Genomic DNA, 18,553 nt, shown 5'->3' on the forward strand with positions numbered 1-18,553 from the left:
GGGTCCCTCTGGCTGCGTCTTCCCGCCCAGCTGTCCATCTGTCCATCCCGCCTGGAGACTTGTGCCATGGCCCTCTAGCTCTGCTTCTTGAGTTGCGCTCGGGATGAGGGGGGTCTCCAGGCAGGCCCTCCCTGATAATGCCCACCCCCAGGGCCCAACAGGCGTGAGTTGGCCATTGGTGGGGTGTGTGTGGGGTGAGCACGAAGCCCCCATTTGGGGCTCAGGTGTCTCCTGGCCTGGGGTGGTGGTGCGGGGCAGCCATGTGCTGGGCCTGGGTGGAGACCTGGCCTCAGGGACAAGCACCCTCTGTGCCCCCAGGGCCGAAGCCCGAGATGGTCTATGACTTCTGGCGCATGGTGTGGCAGGAGCACTGTTCCAGCATTGTCATGATCACCAAGCTGGTGGAGGTGGGCAGGGTAAGTGGGACTGTGGGGGACGGGTGTGGTGGGCCAGGAGGCAGTGAAGAGCCCGCTGAGCCTGCCCCACGGGGACTCCAGGTGAAATGCTCGCGATACTGGCCAGAGGACTCGGACATGTACGGGGACATCAAGATCACGCTGGTGAAGACGGAGATCCTAGCAGAGTATGTCGTGCGCAGCTTTGCCCTGGAGCGGGTGAGTCTTCTGTCGTCACGGGGCCCTTCCCAGGCTGCCTGCGAGGTGGGGCAGAGCCCACCTCCCCCAGCCCAGGAGTGGAGGGTGGGAAGGGCCCCGCTGCCTGCCCAGCAAGGCAGTAACTGCTCGGTAACTTCTGGGAGCACCGTGGACGGGTGGAAAGGTGGCCGTCTTTGCTGGCGACTCCAAGAGGAAGTCGAGGCGATGAGGATGATGAGGGTCGCAGCCCAGGTGCCGGTCCTGTTCTGTGCTGGGCGCTGTTCTAAGTCCGTTGCACATATTGTTTCAGCCCTGGAAAGCTCTGTGGGATTAGGCCTTTGCCCTTAGACCCATTTTACAGTTAAGGAAAGTGAGGCTCAGAGTGGTTACGTCACTCATGAAAAGCCACAGGGTCAAGGATGACCAGATGTTCCTAATCATGGTCCCACTTGATCATCTGTAAAATCCTCAGAAGATAGTTTTCCCCCTTTAAACTAAGACCCGGAGAGTCAAAAAGATCTCCTAGGTCTGTTGCGTAACCCAGGCGGTAGAGGTGGGTGACTAATAACACAGGTTTGGCATCAGGAAGATCGCAGCCCAACTCCTGCATAATATCTGTCTCGTCTAACTTCGGGCAAGTGGTTTCTCCTCTTTCGAGCCTTAGTTTGCTCACCTGTACAATGAATCATTAATACCCACCTCATAAGTCTCATTGGGGTGAACTGAGTTCTTGCGGTGAGATGCTTACCCCAGTGCCCGGCACACAGCAAGTGTCTGACAAACGCCAGCAGGGACTCTGACTGTTACTGCTCTTGTCTCCCCAGAGAGGCTACTCTGCCCGCCATGAGGTCCGCCAGTTCCACTTCACAGCGTGGCCGGAGCACGGCGTCCCCTACCACGCCACGGGGCTGCTGGCCTTCATCCGGCGCGTGAAGGCCTCCACGCCCCCCGATGCTGGGCCCATTGTCATCCACTGCAGGTGGGGTGTCAGGAAGCCCAGGGAGAAGAGGGGCGGGGAATGGGGCTGTTAGAGGTCCCTAAACGGGACTGGGCTTGGGTCCTTCCTGCTCAGAGACAGAGGACAGGGGAGAATGACCACCAGGGGCCCTTTGCCCTTTGAGCTTTGGCTCTGGGGTTGGCACCCTCGTGTGCGCCCCAAGACCTGGGGAGGCCCTTCTCTCAGATGCCGAGGGGGCGCTGGAGACATGGAGGGGGGTGAGGGGTTGGTGAGGCGCCAGGCAAGACTGAGATCCATTTGCTTCCTTTGAGCAAGTGTGCCCCTGGAGCCCCCTTCTGGTCTGTACCCCCATCCTCCCTTCCAGAGCAATCACTATCCTGACTTCTAAACCATAGATTCATTTTGCATGCTTTTGAACTTTGTATAAATGGAACCATACATCAGGTGCACTTTGGAATCTGACTTTCCCTTAACCTTATGTTTATAAGGTTCATCCATATTGTATCCTATTCCACTGGGTGAATAAACCACAATGTGTTTATCCACTCTGCTATGGATAGGCATTTCCAGCTTTGAGCTATTATGAATAGTGCTACTAAGGACATTCTATTACCTGTCTTTTGGCCGACACACACACACCTTCCAGGGAGGCATGTACGTAGGAGTGGAATTGCTCTGTGTGAATGTTCAGCCTTACTAGGTACTACAGTTTTCCAAAGTCGTTGCACTAATTCAAGCCCCCAGCAGCGGCGTACGGGAGACCCGGTGGCTGTGTGTCTTGGCCGACACTTTGCTACTGCCATTTTCAAGCTTGAGATCTTGGTGTCATCTTTGTCCTCCCCCCTCCTCTCAACTCTGCTCAACCTGGTGCTGAATGTGAGGATCCCAGAGTTGGGTCCGACCCAGCCCAGCTCGCAAGGAGCTCCCAGTTGGTGAGGGAGACAACCACATAAACAATGACCATGGAGCAGGAAGGAAGGTTTTGATAAAAGTCCACCCAAATTGCTCTGGGAGCTCAAAAGCATGACATCTGCTGGAGGATCCACTGAGTATGTGAGTGGGTTTGAGTGCCTAGGGCTTTGAAGGATGTGCAGGAGATTTTGGGACATCCAGGAGACCAGAACATTCTTGGATTAATGTTCTCTGAGTAGCACCTTTGTTCCTCTTCCCCAGTCACAGCTGCTAAGTTGGGCTGGTTTCACATCTGCATTTTCCTTACCCTTTCTTTCCTCTCCTTCCCCAAGGCCTAGCCTCCCCCTGCCCCACCCCCGTCCTCTATCACATTCCACCGGAACTCTTCCGAGCAGCCTTGTCCCTGGCTCCTCCTGTATCCCCCATCCCCTGTGTGGTGTAGATACGGCCAGGGGCCCCAGGCACCCTCTTCTCTTCTTCTGCTTGGTCCCGGGCTTCCCCCCCAAGGCCCTGACCTGGCCTGGGCCGCTGTCTCCCCAGCGCGGGCACTGGCCGCACAGGTTGCTACATCGTTCTGGATGTGATGCTGGACATGGCGGAGTGTGAGGGCGTCGTGGACATTTACAACTGCGTGAAGACCCTCTGCTCCCGGCGTGTCAACATGATCCAGACTGAGGTGGGGTTGCAGCCCTCTCCCCACTTCCCCTCCCGCAGGAGTGTCCCTCGTGCAGGAGCCCGAAGCCAGTGGAGTGGGTCAGAAGGGTGTCCTAGGATGTCCCCTTGTTCTTTCCCATCCCTGAACTTGGCCGGCCAGCCTCTTAGGGCTTTCCCAAACTCAGCTCCACTGTGTTCAGTTGGGTGAGGTCAGACAGCACTGCGCCAAGGTCATAGGTTCTACAGTCAAGTCATCATGCTTACTGGGTTTGTCTCCTCACTAGACGTGTGACCCTGGGCTGTCCCCTCACCTTCAGAGCTTCTCGTAGGGTTATTATGGGGATGAAATATGGGCTAAGTGAGCAAACATCCCTGAAGGTTGTTTCAGGTACAGTGGGTCCAACCTGTAGTAACAGGTGGTTGGACTCCACCTCAGAGCAACCCGGCCTCAAATATGAGCTTGCCTCCCCCCTCAACCCTAAAATCTCTAACTTCTGCTCCCCTCCTGGTTCCTCCTATTCTCGTCTCCTGCTCCAGGAGCAGTACATCTTCATCCATGATGCAATCCTGGAGGCCTGCCTGTGTGGGGAGACCACCATCCCTGTCAGCGAATTCAAGGCCACCTACAAGGAGATGATCCGCATTGACCCTCAGAGTAATTCCTCCCAGCTGCGGGAGGAGTTCCAGGTGGGGCATGAGTGTATGTGTATAGGTGTGGTTTGTGAGTATGTGAGTGAGTGTGTGTGTGTGTGTGTGTGTGTGTGTAGTATTGGGAGGTCCTCAGTGCTGTAGGAGTCACCGAGGGCCAAGCAGGATGCACAGAGCTGGGTTACTAGGAAGGACTTAGAGACAGTGGAGGAGGTGGTGCATCCAAGAAATTAAGAGCCCAGGCTTTGAAGTCAGATAAACCTGGGTTCAAATCCTGGTTTACCTAGTTAAGAGCTGTGAATAACCTTGAACCAATCACTTTACCTCTCTAAACCACAGTTTTCTTGCCCAGAAAAGAAAGATAGTTAATATTGTTCTTGCAGTCTTTGTAGTCATTAGGATTCTTTTGGCTGCAAGTGATAAAAGTCCAGCTCAGTGGCTCTTGTAACTGAAAAGTCTGAGGATGGTGCAGCTTTAGTTATGGCTGGATCCAGGGGTTCGAATGATGACGCCAAGATTTAGTCTGTGTCCATTTTTGGTTCTGCTTTCTTCTGTTTTTGGCTTCATTCTCAGACCCACACTCTGGCCCCTCATGGTGCCAGGCTTACGTTATCTTTGCTGTCAGAAGACTCTGGAAGAGGGCGCTTTGCGTTCCCAGCAGCCCCAATAGAAGTCCCAACCAGAATCTCACGTGCCCATTTCTGAGCTGATCACTGGGACCAGAGAGATAGAGCACACTGATCAGCCTAGGCCTGGTTCTGGGGGCAGGGCCAGTCTCACCATGTCACATGACTGAGATGGGAGAAGGCTGCTTCTCCAGAGAAGTTTGAGCATGGTCACTGGGTACAGAGAGACCCCAGATGTCCTTTCTACTCCAAGGTTCCCGTGAGAGTTCAGTGGTACATGCCGGGTGCCTGGTGCTCTAGGACCGGCATAGAGTGATGTCACAGGAAATGTTCTCTGTGATTCCTGGAGAAGGATGTTGAGCCCTGAGAACCGTGAGCCCTGAGATTCCCTGATAGGGAACCCCAAGAACAAGAGAAGAAATGGAGACCCTGCGAATCAGGATGCATGAGGCATGAAGGCAGGAGGGTAGGGGAGGTGACTTGCTGTTGTGCCAGGTGTCCCTTGACAGGGCCATGATGGAGGAAGGTGACCAGCTGTGTCAGGTCCCTGGAGTCTGCTTTGTGGAAGATATGGGGTTTCAGGGCTTAGCTCCTTGCAAGCACCTGGTAAAGATCCTTATGGCACCAACTGCGTATTGAAGGCTGTGCATGTGCCAGGCCTGATATTATCTCACTTATCCTCCCAGCAGCCCCTTGAGGTAGGCACATTATTATCCCATTTTACAGTTGAGGGAAAATGAGGCTGAGAGATACAGTAGCTTGTCTAAAGTTACATAGGTGCTGAGGAGGCAGACTCCAGTCTCCAGAGCTCTGTCCAGGCCCTGTGCATCCTGGAGAGAGGGAGCCTGTATCCCTCCCTCTCTCCCTTCCCTCTGGACCTCAGTTTCTCCATCCATTAAATGGGCCTAATAACCCAGCCCCATCTCCTTCATGGGGCTGGGAGGAGGCCCCACAAACACAGGAGTCGCCCCCCTTTCCTCTCCCCACTCCTTGTAGACGCTGAACTCAGTCACGCCGCCGCTGGATGTGGAGGAGTGCAGCATCGCCTTGCTGCCCCGGAACCAGGACAAGAACCGCAGCATGGACGTCCTGCCGCCTGACCGCTGCCTGCCCTTCCTCATCTCCACCGACGGGGACCCCAACAACTACATCAACGCAGCTCTGACAGATGTGAGGGCACGGGGGTGGTGTGGGCTCTGGGACTCTCCCACCCAGCAGCACCTGAGAAGGTCCAGGAGCCAGGGGGACAGAGCTGAGGGCTCTGATTAGGGGGACCCTCTGCCTTTCTTGGGACCAGGCCCGTTGTGTGGTCCTCCTTCCCCCAAGGATCTTCCATTCAGGGCACTTAAGCCAGTGCTCCCCCTCAGGTATTACCCCTGGCCTGAATAGAAGTCTGGGTGGTGGAGTTCAGACAGGGCTGTCTCCAGGGTCAGGCCCAGCAGAGCCTGGGGTAGGATGAGTAATTCGAGGGCTTTGACTGGGGAGGCTGGGAGGGTTTGGGGTTGGGACTTGAGATTTGATATCTGGAGCCAGGCGAGCTTGTCTTGGGGTGGTCGAGCTAGAGCCTGCCCAGGACCTGGCCTGGAGTAATGACTTGCTCCCTGGGCCCAGCCTGGCCATGGTCTGAGGGCTTAGGAGCTGTTTAGGAGCCCCTTCCCTTGCTCCCAGCTCAGGGGGCTCCATCACCTTTATTGGGCATTGCAAGCAGAACAGGGGCTTTAGGGTCCAGTGAATAACTCCCAGGTGCTGCTACCTGAGGGGGATGAGTCTGGGAGTGTCCCCTCACTCCTTCGCAAACTGGATCCAGTTGAGAGAGAGGTGTAGGAGCCAGACAGGTGGAGGTAAAATGTTACCGTTTTAAGAAAGCCAGTGACACGGGAGAGTGTGACTTCAGCAATGTGGCGAAGTGCACTGGCTGCTCCTTCACCCCTCAGGCAGGCAGACCGGTCCTCCTGGCCACAGCTGTCCAGCCTCAGCCCCACACATGCCCCCTACATCAGGGATAGGCCTTTCCTGCGGCAGGGAGCGGTAGCAGTTGAATGCACACCTCTGAGGCCAGGCTGGCCTGCAAAAAAGCAGGGAAGGGGCCGAGCTGAGTGCGCCCGGTCCTCATCCCAAACTCGCCCATGGGAGGAGTGCATGAAGGTGGGCCGAGGCCAGGTGTGTCACCACTGGACGTCCCTCCACGTGGAAATGAGAGCCGTGGAGAGGGAGGTTCCCCTACAGCAGGGGCGAGGGAGATGGGCCTTTCTTGGCCTAGTTCCTGGCCAGGGCCCCTTGGCACGCTGGTGCAGGGGACAGTGGGGTTTCTCTAAGGAGGGAAAGCTCCCACACTTGCTTCCCAGGGGCTTCCTGGAGCGAGCTGAAGGCAAGTGGGGGAGTGGCCCCAGCCACTGAAGGGAGTGAAGGGAGAGGGGGCCGGGGCCCTGGAGAGGTGGCAGAGGGTGCTGGCGAGCTTTGGATGGGGACGTAGGAATCTGTGGCCTCCCTCTCAGCTTGCTCTTTGGCCTCAGTGTGCCCATCTGCACATGGGGAGATGGAAAGGAGGCTCTCTGAGGTCCTGAGAGTCTCTGAACTGGAGAGGGTCACACTGGCTCCCTGGCCTTGGATGGGAATGGGCGAGTAAGGGGGCAAAGCTTCCCTGGGGCCATGATTCTCAAACACGTGATCCCAGCCATGCAAAGCCTTTTGCCTCATGAACCATGAGTCCCAGGAGCCAGGAGGCCCTGATGCTTAGGTTGTAGTGAGCTAATCTTGGGGCCAGCTGGGGTCTGCTGTGGGTGGTTAAGTCTGCAGGGAGCTCCACTGGGTGCCCAGGCCTGAGGTTTAGAGTCTGGCTGGGCCTGGCCTTCAGGAACTGGCAATCAGGGAGCCTTCAGTGAGTCCTGGGGAGGGGATCGGAAGAGAAGAGCATCAGGAGAGGGAGGGGGACATGGCACAGGTGGGTCAAGGCAGGGCACCAGGAGGAGACTTGGGGCTGGAGCACTGAAAGGGGTGAAGGCTGGTGCCAGCCCACCTGGAGGGGCAAGGTTGGGAGCAGGGAACAGAGTCAGTACCAGTCATTGGTCTGGGGTCCTGGGTTGGGGTCTCAGACCTTTTATCCGTGGAGTTGGAAGGGACCTAGCTATTTATCTAGTCAAAAATATTTATTGAACTCCTACAAAGTTCTGGGCACAGGCCACACCCTGAAATCTCTGCCCTCCTGAACCTTGTATTTGGGGAATGGGTTGAGACAATCAACAAACAAATATGCAATGGAATGTCAGTCGCTGGTAATTTCTACAAAAACAACCAGGCAGAAAAAGTATTTAATGTAGGTCTTGGGGTATGTGTGTGGCAATTTTTAATGAGTTTGTAAGGAGGGCCACTTTGAAGAGGTGAAGTTAAGCAAAGACCAGAAAGAAGTGAGGGAGAGAGCCATGTATACACTTGGGAAATTTGTTCCTGGCAACAGGAATAGCAGGTGCAAAGGCACTGAGGCAGGGAGCAAGCTTGGCCAGCCTCTGCCTACCATACCCAAGCTCCCATTGCCACCCACTGGGAACCGTTTGCCGTTTAGCTCCTGGGGGCCATGGGCTTGGGCATTAGAGGTCCGAGGGTTCACCCCATCAACTCAGGCCTCAGTTGCTGGCCAGCCTCCAAATTGGGCTCCTAGAGGCAGCCTGGTCCTTTGGGGGCAGAGCTGTGGTGGGCAGGGCAGGAGGACAGTCTGTTGCAGAGGCTTGGCAATGTCGGGGCACTGAGTCCTGGTTTCCCTGCAGAGCTACACGCGGAGCGCAGCCTTCATCGTGACCCTGCACCCGCTGCAGGGCACCACGCCTGACTTCTGGCGGCTGGTCTACGACTACGGGTGCACCTCCATCGTCATGCTCAACCAGCTGCACCAGTCCAACTCCGCCTGGGTGAGGGCCCCGCTGGCTGGGCAGGCTGGCTCCCTGCAGCCTAGGACCTCAGTGTATTCAAGGGCACGTCTCCAAAGTCAGTGGCTGGAACCCAGCTCTGCCACCTACTTGCTGAGTAGCAACCTTAGATGTGTCCTACTTCCTCCCAGAGCCTCAGTTTCCTTGTCTGTAAAACGAGGCTCAGACTAGAGAAAAATAGCTGTTCTTTATGGAGCATCTGATGTATGCCAGGGACTCTGCTTTGCACTTATGGGCTTCAGGTGAGAAAATTAAGACCCAGAGAGGTGAAGTGACTTCTCCAAGGTCACATAGCTGGGCAGTGGCAGAGCTGTGCCCCCTACCCTGGGCTGCCTCCTCCCAGAGCCTCTGCTTTTTCAGTCACTCAACGAAACTGCTCATGATGGGGGGGTGCTTTGAGGCAGAGTAAACTTCCAGCCTCCTTACCTTCTGACTGTCTGATCTAGGGTAAGTTAATCTACCTCTCTGAGCCTCAGCTTCCTTCTCTGTGAAATGGGGACTATCACAGCATCTGTTCTCTCAGGGGTTATTGTCAGGACCATGTGAGATGTATGCTTAGCACTGTGTCATGCCCGGCACATAGCAGGTGCTCAGTACGTGGCAGAGATGAAGATGATGAGGGTGACAGTCGCTTCTGAGGTTGGTCCAGACACTGGCCAGTGATTTCAGCCTAGGGGCAGCTACCCTCATTTCCTTTCAGGGCTCCCAAAGCTGGAACTCCTGGGAGGTACAGACCCCCAGCCTTCCACCCTGCATGACCATCTTCTCTAGATCTCTGGGCCCCCGCTCTCCCCAGGTCCCCATCCCAGCAGGCCCAGGAAGATTTGCTGTAAAATGAGCATGACAGCCTCTTAATGGCTGCCTGGGGAAGATTGTTAACTGGGTTCTTTGCAAGTCAGGCACTTGGTATAAATGACCTAGAACTGCAGGGTAATGGGCTCCAGCACCTGGACAGGGAATCCCATGTGGCAAGGACCTGCCCTTGCTCAGATGGAGGCGAGGGACCCATAGGGAGTCTCACACAGATGTCATTCACTGGTCACCCATTTGCTCATTCATGCAACCACCTTTCCTCATGGGCCACTCCCTTTCAGCCTGGTGGGGAGACCGAAGAACACACGGCCCCTCCCAGATCTCACGGTCCAGGGGTAAGCAGGTACAAAAGCTGATCATGACAGCAGAGGGAGGGGTCTATCGTGGAGCTGGCACAGGGACGCACAGGAGCCTGGGGGGATGATGGATCAGGGAGGGCTTCCTGGAGGAGGTAATATCTGAGCTGAGAAGTGTCGGAAGGGTAGAGTTAACTAGGTGAAGAGGTGGGAGATGAGTGATCCATGGAGAGGGAACAGCATGTGTAAAGGCCTGAATGCAAGGAGTTGCCAGTCCCCCAGGCAAAGGAGGAAGGTAGTGTCCTCTTTTCGTGGTCAGAGAGGGAGGCAGATGGAGCATGGTGTTGTCTGGGAGGAGCCTAGGGACCATTTCACAGATGGAGAAACTGAGGCCCTGAGAAAGGAAGAGCCTTGCTAGAAGGCTGCTAGAAGCTGGGGCCTTGGACCAGCTGCCCAGAGGACCCGTGTATGTACGTGTGTGGGGGCTGCTTCTCCTGTGTCCTTCCACTATCTTGAGTCTGTGGCCTGGAGGGGGTACATTTAGGACCCTGACTGCACGGAGGGATCTTGGGGCAGGAGTCGGGGTGCTGAGCTGTGTTGCAGCACAGGGACACCTCACGCCTGTGAGCTGATGCTGGAGGGCCGAGACAGCAAGAGAGAGGGCCGTGGGGCAGGGGTGCTGGCGTGGGTGGGGGTGATCTGAGGCCTGTCCCTGGAAGAAGGCAACTTCGTGTAGGTGTGTGTGCTGGTGAGTGTGTTGGGTGTAGCTGTCTCGTGGCACGGCAGTGAGTGTCTGTGTACCACTATAAAGGGTTTGCCTCTGCTGACCTGAGTGTGTCAGTACAAACGCACTGGGGCGGGCATGCACTGCGGTCTGATGGGTGAGCGGTGGGATGTGGGGGGCACTGAAGGTGAGTCTGGAGTGAATGGTGGGCCCCGGGCAAGCGTGTAAGTCTGGGGGTGGGTGTGGGTGGCAGCTGCCCAGCTGGCTCAGCTCAGCTCCGCTCCGTCCCCTCTGCCCGCACTCCCAGCCGTGCCCGCAGTACTGGCCTGAGCCGGGCCGGCAGCAGTATGGCCTCATGGAGGTGGAGTTCGTGTCAGGCACAGCGGACGAGGACTTGGTGACCCGCGTTTTCCGGGTGCAGAACATCTCTCGGGTGAGTGATCTGGGAGCTCCAGGATGAGAACCTGGGTGGGGGCTGAGTGGCTTTGAATGACCCTCTTGAGGTCCTCAGGGGGCCGTGCAACCCTTGGCACTCACGTCCCCTGGCTGATTACCTGCACCTTCAGCTGCAGGAGGGGCACCTGCTGGTGCGACACTTCCAGTTCCTGCGCTGGTCTGCGTACCGGGACACGCCGGACTCCAAAAAGGCCTTCCTGCACCTGTTGGCCGAGGTGGACAGGTGGCAGGCGGAGAGCGGGGACGGGCGCACCGTCGTACACTGCCTGTGAGTGCCGGCCCTCCCTGGGCTGGGAGGAGGGCTCAGGGCCCCATGGGACCGGGGCAGAGGCCAGTGTGAGAGAGGGCCTCAGGGCTGGCACCCAAACCCTGAGCTCCTACACAGCGCAGCCTGGACTCTGCCCAGCCGGGCGAGGCTGGCCCAGTCACTTTCCAGGGTGTGGACTCAATCCTGAACACTCGCCCAGTACCCTCTGTGTGATGTTTGACTTTGCCAATTTAATTAGAGAGAGTCTTGTCAGAATAGTTAGTTTAGCCCATGATATGGTAATATACTTTTCAAATCAGCGGAATTCTGGTCTTTGTTCATGGCTGCATGCATGTAGCTTTTTTCATTCATTCATTCACATGCCTCATTCACAGATTCATTTATTCACTCACGTCTGGGTGCAGTCACTTCTTTGCCTCCCACTTTTTTCATGCTTTCAGCACTTACCCTTCCCTGTGTCAGGCTGGGCACATGGGGGGCAGGGCAGGGAGCTGAGTCAGGCAGGGCCTGGCCCTAGAGGGCTTTTGGTTCTGGTGGGAGAGACCCCTTGAGAAGGGGACAGAGGGCCTAGACCGTCCCCCATCTCCCAAGAGGAACCCCACACCCCAGGTCACGGGACAGTGGAGGGAGAGGGCTGGGGACTGGGGGAATGGGAGGGTCTCCGTGTGAGAGGCCATGGGTTTGACTGGGAGTGTATCTGTGTTACTAGGGGTGGCTGGTGTTCCCAGTGTTTGTTTTCTATCCTCCTCTCTGGTTTTTTGCTTGCTGCTCTGCAGCCCTCTTCTGTCGCTGGCTTTGTCTCAGTGTCTTTCTCCTGGAGTGTGTCTGGCCTCCTTTCTCTCGAATCTGCTCTGTTTCTCTTGGAAGCTCTGCCTTCCTAGATACCTTCCACTTTGGATGCTAGTCTTTTATCCCCTTAACCTTCTCTTCCTGCTGCTCACCTCTGGGCTCCCTGACTCCTCCCATCTGGGTTCCCTGCCCCGCCCCTCCCTTCTGGATTCCCTGGCCCTTCCCTGACCTTCACCCTTGAGTTCGCCCTACCCACCAAGCCCAACCCCAAATCTTTCGTGTCTCTCCTTTAGAAATGGGGGCGGCCGCAGCGGCACCTTCTGCGCCTGTGCCACAGTCCTGGAGATGATCCGCTGCCACAACCTGGTAGACGTTTTCTTTGCTGCCAAAATGCTTAGAAACTACAAACCCAATATGGTGGAGACCCTGGTGAGGCGCCATGTACCCCTTGCCCAGCCACTTCCAACTTCCCGGTCCACGCCCAGCACCCCTCTCCCTTATCTGGCCCCCACAGTTGGGCCTTGGGTTCTAGTCCTCTGGTGCCAAAATGTTACCCCCATTTCTCCCCTTCTCCCCATCGATGGGGCAGGGCTCATGCTTGCCCCTTTTCCCCAGTACTAGGGAGGGACCAGGCTGGTGATTCCTTCTCTCCCTCTCCCAGGATCAGTACCACTTCTGCTATGATGTGGCCCTGGAGTACTTGGAGGGACTGGAGTCAAGATAGCAGGGGCCCCTGGCCTGGGGCACCCACTGCGCACTCAGGGCCAGGCCACCATCCCGGACTGACAAGGAAGACCTGCGCCCCCAACTCTGCTCAGCTGTAGCCCTCACAGGGAAATTACCGGAGTGGGCGCTGGGCCATCCTGGTGCCCCCTTCCACTGTGGGCAGGGCCTTTCAGCACCTCTGTGGGTACGCTGCGGGCCAAGGAGGAGCTTAGCAAGACTGCAGCCCAGCCCACCTCCGCGGGGTCCTGCTGGCCTGCTGAGAGGCCTGGCGCTGCCCTGCAGAGTGATGGGCTCAGAACTGCCGGCTCTGGGAGACCCAGGCTCAAGCCCCTGGATTGCATCCCAGCCCTTGGCAGAGATGAGTGAGGCCCTGTAGAGCAAGTGCCAGGCCAGGGTTTCCACCCAGCTTGTCTGGACATGGGTAGAGAGTGCACTGGGGCTTGGCATCTAGCATCCCATCTGGCTCAGCCCCTGAGGGTCCTGGGGAGACTGGACTCTGCCCTGATTTGCCAGTGGGCACTTCAGACTCGTCCTCCCAGGGGGAACTTAAGCTCCCTCCTCCACCCGCTGCCTCCCTGCAGCCCGGGGGATATCTTGCTCATGATCCCCACCCCCGCCTCCATTTCTGCTTCCCTGAATGTGCTCTGAGCTTCCCCGAAACAGGATCTGCCCATCCCTACCCTGTCCCGTGTGGGGTCCCTTCCCTACTTGACCCAATGTCTGCAGAATGAAGTCACCTCAGCCCCCACTGCCTATAACTTTCAGGCCTCACTGGCTGGGTCCTGCTCAGCCTGGGTCAGTGACAATCTGCAAGGCTGAATGACAGCCCCTGGGGTTGAGGTCCCTGTGGCTTCTGGTCAGGCTGACCACTGGGATGCTATTAAATCAGGGGTGCTCAGTACCCCTAGAGTTTGGAGAAAGAAGGTATATTTTGGGATGGAGGATGTATGCTTTTTTTGTTTATTTTTTGATGGGGGGTGGGAAGTTCTCTTTAAAATGGGGCAAGCCACACCCCCATTCCGTGCCTCAATTTCCCCATCTGTAAACTGTAGATATGACTACTGACCTACCTCGCAGGGGGCTGTGGGGAGGCATAAGCTGATGTTTGTAAAGTGCTTTGTAAATAAACGTGCTCTCTGAATGCCACAGAGCAGCCTTATGTGTGTCTGGCCTGCCTGACTGGGGCCTTCTCACCTGCCCCCAGCCTCCCAGTGCAGCGGGAGGGCCCTGGTCTGGCCTCAAATTTTCCATCCAGCAAATGGGGGGAGGAGCATGGACCAGGGCATCATTCAGGGGCCTTCCACTTGCAGAGCTGGTTCCAAGGGACCTTGGCTGTTGCTGTCTCCACCCAAGCCTCTGAAGCACTTACTCAGACAGGGGGCTTTATCCTGAGACCTCCGAGGGCCACAGAGCTGCCTCTCAACCCCTGGGGGCCTGGATCTAGGTTGAGCTCCTTCGCGTCCAGCATGGGAAGCTCAGGCTTCAGTGTCAGGCACATGGTCCCCACCATCTGTGAGACCCTGGGCAAATCAGCTGCCTCTCCTGGCCTTGGTTTCTCATCTGTAAAATGGGGACAGTTCTATCATGATGAGATGAGGTAGTGGTTAAGTGCCTATGTGGTGCCAGGTGTGTAGAAAGAACAGACACATATCTGGTGGGGATGATTGTCCAGCTGCCTGAGTCCAGCCCATTCCCAGTCTCTGGCTTCCTCAGGGGGTGGAGTGGGAGGAGGAGTGCCCTGACTGGCAGGGACCTGAGTCACTCCTGGCTCTGTCACAGACTTGCCATAGGACTTGGTGAAGACAATTCCTGTTTCTGGGTCTCAGTTTCTTCATATGAAGACTGGCTCTGTGATGTACTGATTCTGTTCACACACTGGCTGACTCTGACTCAGTTTCTCCACTGGTTAAAGGATATGACCCATTCTGATGACCTCGCAATTCAACATCCTTTAATCTGAATTAAACAAGTTTTAGACAGTTATGATCCCATTTAGCTGAGGCACAAACTGACCCCCTCACACTCATTCTGAACTGACCACTAAGCCTTACCTGATGGACTGCAAATGTATGTCATAGATACTGGCCAAGCAATAGAGTATAACTTGCTTTGACCAACAGAATGTGGCAGAATTGGCATCAAGTGAGCTCTGGCTTCTAGACCTCAAGGGGCATTGCAGCTTTTGATTTTGCCCTCTTGGCACTCTGCCATGTAATGAAACCTATCTTGCCTACTGGGAGATTTGAGGGCATGTGGAGAAGAACCAACATGTGGTGAATGAGGCCATCTTAGTCCCTCCAGCCTGGCTGACCTGTCAGGTGAGTGTACTTATATGATTAAATGTAGCAGAAACTGCCCAACCAACTCCCATAACTGGAAGAGATAATTGTTCTTTCTTTTAAGCCAGTAAGTTTGTTATGCAGCAAAAGCTAACTGATACATATGTGTTCTGTGCAGTGGGTCAGCAGCCCTGCTTCTCCCTCCATCAGGTGCTGAGTTCCTTAAGGGCAGGAAGTGTTTCTGTGTCCATCTGAGTGTATCCACTTCTCAGCAAAGCACTGGACTTGGAGCTGATGCTCAGGAAATGTTGGTGTGAGGGAGGGAGGGAGGGTGGTGTGGTTCTGCCTGTCTGTCTGGCCTTAGTTGACCTTTCAGAGGAGCTGGGACGGTGGGTTGTGTATTAGGAGACGCACCAGCTCCAGAATCAATAAGCCAAGCTCGCACATCCCCCCAGCTGGTGACCTTGCTCAAGTCCCCGAACCACCCCAGGTTCAGTTTCTTAATCTAGAGAATGGACATAGCATTACCTACTTGCAGGATTGGTTGTGAAGTCTGGAGATAAAATTGTTTAAAAAGAACTAGCAGAGTCCCTGGTGACATTACTGGCCCTCAATAAATGCCATCTCTTACCATAATACTGAAGTCTCTGGGGAGTAAACGTGCTCACCATGGCCTGTCGCTGAGCACCTGCAGGCTTTGTCTCTTACTTAATCCACACAACAGCTTTTCAAAGTAGGGGCCACTTCCCCTTCATTTTAGAGGTGAGGAGGCAGAGGCTGAGGGAGGCATTTCCTCACCTAAAGTCACAGCCATTGCACGGCAGAGCCCGGACTTGAACTTGAACACACGCCGGGCTGACTCCAAAGCCTGGGCCTTTAACTGCTCGCTCTGTGCCTGTCCGGGTGGCGTTGAAAGTCAGACGATCCCTTGATACAACACCAGATGGGTGATCTATGGCCTGGGCGCCGATTTTCAAATGCTGTGAAATGTGTCAGAGGCAGTGGCCTCTCAGACAAGGCTGCCTGGAGCACAAGAAGACGAATGGTCCAGCCTGGCTCTGCCCAGGGCCACGGGCAGAGCAGATGTGGGGTAGAAGCCCCCGCTGGCCCCACTCCAGTAAATAGGATTTCCACAAGTACAGAGGGGCCAGGAGCTAAATATTTTTCTTTATTTCATAATAAATCTGGCTGTAGGAACCTGCCAAGGCAATTATTACTTCTCACAGCCTCTCCGCCGGGTGCTGATTGGCACATGTTATATATCCCGGGCACCCAGGAGATGGAGCCGTGACTTTGACAGACGCTAAGGCCATTTGCAAGGCCTAACTGAGAGCGGGGCCTGGCTGCTCCCTGTCACTGGGCTCCCACTGACCTCCCCCAGCAGCCTCTGCTGGACAGGGGCTTAATAGACACCCCCAGGGCTGAGGCCAGTGCAGAAATAACAGTGTCGTTATGTGGGCAGAACCTACCTTGTGATGTGGTGACATGAGCAGGGACGATGGTGTCCAAGGCTCTTGGTCCGCGGGCCTCCTACTCTCAGGGGCACTGAGACCGGTCCTGACCTTCAGTGAGACTCGGGGGCCTCATCCAAGAAATGGGAGAAGAAAGAACCAGAGGCTGTGGTGCTCCCAGGGCAGTGAGTGGGAGGCTGGGTGGTGTTGATGGAATTGGAGGGACCTATGGTTTCAACAGGTTCAAGCCAAGCGACGTCCTGCCGGTGAAGGGCGAGAGCCTTGGACATGGTGATGTGAAAAAGCAGAGCTCCACGTCCTGGCTATTGTAAATAGTGCTGCAATGAACAACCTAAATGTCTGTCGAGAGATGAATGGATAAAGAAGATGTGGCACATATATACAATGGAATATTACTCAGCCATAAAGAGAAACGAAACTGAGTTATTTGTAGTGAGGTGGATGGACCTAGAGTCTGTCATATAGAGTGAAGTAAGTCAGAAAGGGAAAAACAAATACCATATGCTAACACATATATATGGAATCAACAAAAAATGGTACTGATGAACATAGTGACAGGGCAAGAATAAAGACGTAGACAAAGAGAATGGACTTGAGGACATGGTTGGGGGGAGGGGGAAGCTGGGGTGAAGTGAGAGTAGCATCGACATTTATACACTACCAATTGTAGAATAGTTAGCTAGTGGGAAGCAGCAGCATAGCACAGGGAGATCAGCTTGGTGCTTTGCGATGACCTAGAGAGGTGGGATAAGGAGGGTGGGAGGGAGGCTCAAGAGGGAGGGGAGATGGGGGTATATGTATGCATATGGCTGATTCACTTTGTTGTACAACAGAAACTAACACAGTATTGTGAAGCAATTATATGCCAATAAAGATCTATTTAAAAAAAAAAAGCAAAAGAAGCTCTATTCAGCACTTAGAAGGCACAGGGCGAGTTGCCAAGTGCTCCTTGTGGATTGCCCTATCGTCCTCCGAGGAGGCTGGTGAGGCAGGAATCATTGTCACCCCCACTTTATAGGTGAGGAGATCGGGGCTCCGCGAACTTAAGCGACCTGTCCAAGGTCACAGAGCCATCGAGTGACTGACAAATAGAAGCAGCCAGAGTGATCGCTTGAAAAAATACGCCAGGTCCCATCACCAGCGGCTCAGACCTTCAGTGACCTCCCACTGCTCGGTGGGCGGAGCTGAGTTCCTGGCCGTGGCCTCCGAGGAACTGCCTGACGGGGCTCCGCCCTCTCCCTGCGTGTCTCTCCTGCTCCTTTTCTTACACGGGCATCACTTCTCCTCACTGCCCTGAGCTCTCAGCCTGGACGCCCTGCAGCAGTCTCTGTGTGGCTGGTCCTTCTTGGTGTCCAGGTCCCAGCTCAGATGCCCCCTAGAGAGGCCCTCCCCGACTGCCCTGGGGGACCCCCTGCCCCACTGTCCTGTCTCAGGGCCTCACCCCTTGTATGTCCCTCCTTCTCTCCCACAGTGGGTGATGAGCTTATTTATTCATTGGTTATTTGTTCACTGTCTCGCCCTCCAGACTGTGAGATGGCGGGGGCCATGTGAATCCGGTCCCCCTGTGTCCCCAACACTGAGCACAGGTGCCTGGCATGTGCCAGACACTCAATGAATATTTGCTGAATAAATGAAAGTTGCAGAGGGAGAACACGAACTCAGGCCTGCCTTGCTCTAGAACCCATACTCTGAAACACATTATTTTAGTCTTCCAGATGGTCAAATGGCTTGATGCCATTTGAGGCCTTGTTCCAGTGCTGTCTTGGCCACCACCATGCTGTGTTGCCTTGGGTAATCACCTGCCTTCTCTGGGGCTCTGATCTGTCCAGTGAGTAGGTGGAATCAGGTAGGGCACCGATGGTTCACTATTAGTGACAATGGGGCTGGCATTGTTTGGTGGTGGTGCCAGGCCACTGGCCTGAGCATCTGCTCTGAGTCTGGTGAAACCTTGGGTGTGGTTTGGGCTTTGGTCTGATGGGTCTGGGCACCTACCCTAGCAGGTCCTTGGATTACATTTAATACAGACACTATCCCTACTCTTCCCAGCAACCCTGAGGTAGATACAGCCCAAACCATTTGATATATGAGGAAACAGGCTCAGAGAGGTGAGGCGAATTGCTTAAGGTCACACAGCCACTAAAGAACCAAGTCAGAATTAGAGCCCATGTCACTTGGCTCCAAAGTCCTCGCTCTTGTAATCCTCACAGAATTCTGGAGAATCTGAACGTGAACCACATTAACTACTTGCAATTTCTCTTGTCCATGGATCAATCTTCCCTCTCAACACTTGCTCAAGCCAGGCTCAGCCACAGACAGCTGTAGACAGGCTTAGCTGAGGCCCACAGTCAAAGAGCCTCCCAGACTCAGTGCTTGTCACCTAGGAGGCCTGCTGATAATGCTGTTGGATGAACATTTGAAT

At 55.2% G+C, this 18,553-nt stretch overlaps 1 protein-coding gene across 5 annotated transcripts in view; it reads left to right on the forward strand.

The window, feature by feature from the left end:
- Nucleotides 1–13,529, forward strand: part of PTPRU (protein tyrosine phosphatase receptor type U) — an 84,215-nt gene extending 70,686 nt beyond the window's left edge. For 4 of the 5 annotated variants that reach the window (XM_082613593.1, XM_082613597.1, XM_082613594.1 and 1 more), the window contains 10 exons: nucleotides 319–614; nucleotides 1,418–1,572; nucleotides 3,004–3,139; nucleotides 3,655–3,804; nucleotides 5,388–5,561; nucleotides 8,153–8,293; nucleotides 10,452–10,577; nucleotides 10,711–10,868; nucleotides 11,951–12,086; nucleotides 12,319–13,529. In XM_082613593.1, coding sequence (XP_082469719.1) covers nucleotides 319–614; nucleotides 1,418–1,572; nucleotides 3,004–3,139; nucleotides 3,655–3,804; nucleotides 5,388–5,561; nucleotides 8,153–8,293; nucleotides 10,452–10,577; nucleotides 10,711–10,868; nucleotides 11,951–12,086; nucleotides 12,319–12,381 — 1,535 coding nt within the window. In that variant the 3' untranslated portion in view covers nucleotides 12,382–13,529. The remainder of the gene's footprint in view (nucleotides 1–318; nucleotides 615–1,417; nucleotides 1,573–3,003; nucleotides 3,140–3,654; nucleotides 3,805–5,387; nucleotides 5,562–8,152; nucleotides 8,294–10,451; nucleotides 10,578–10,710; nucleotides 10,869–11,950; nucleotides 12,087–12,318) is intronic. The other variant, XM_082613596.1, reaches the window with a different exon arrangement.
- Nucleotides 13,530–18,553: the final 5,024 nt, after the last annotated feature.

This window comes from Mesoplodon mirus (genome assembly GCF_964341445.2).
Source record: "Mesoplodon mirus genome assembly, chromosome: 3".
Taxonomy (NCBI): domain Eukaryota; kingdom Metazoa; phylum Chordata; class Mammalia; order Artiodactyla; family Ziphiidae; genus Mesoplodon; species Mesoplodon mirus.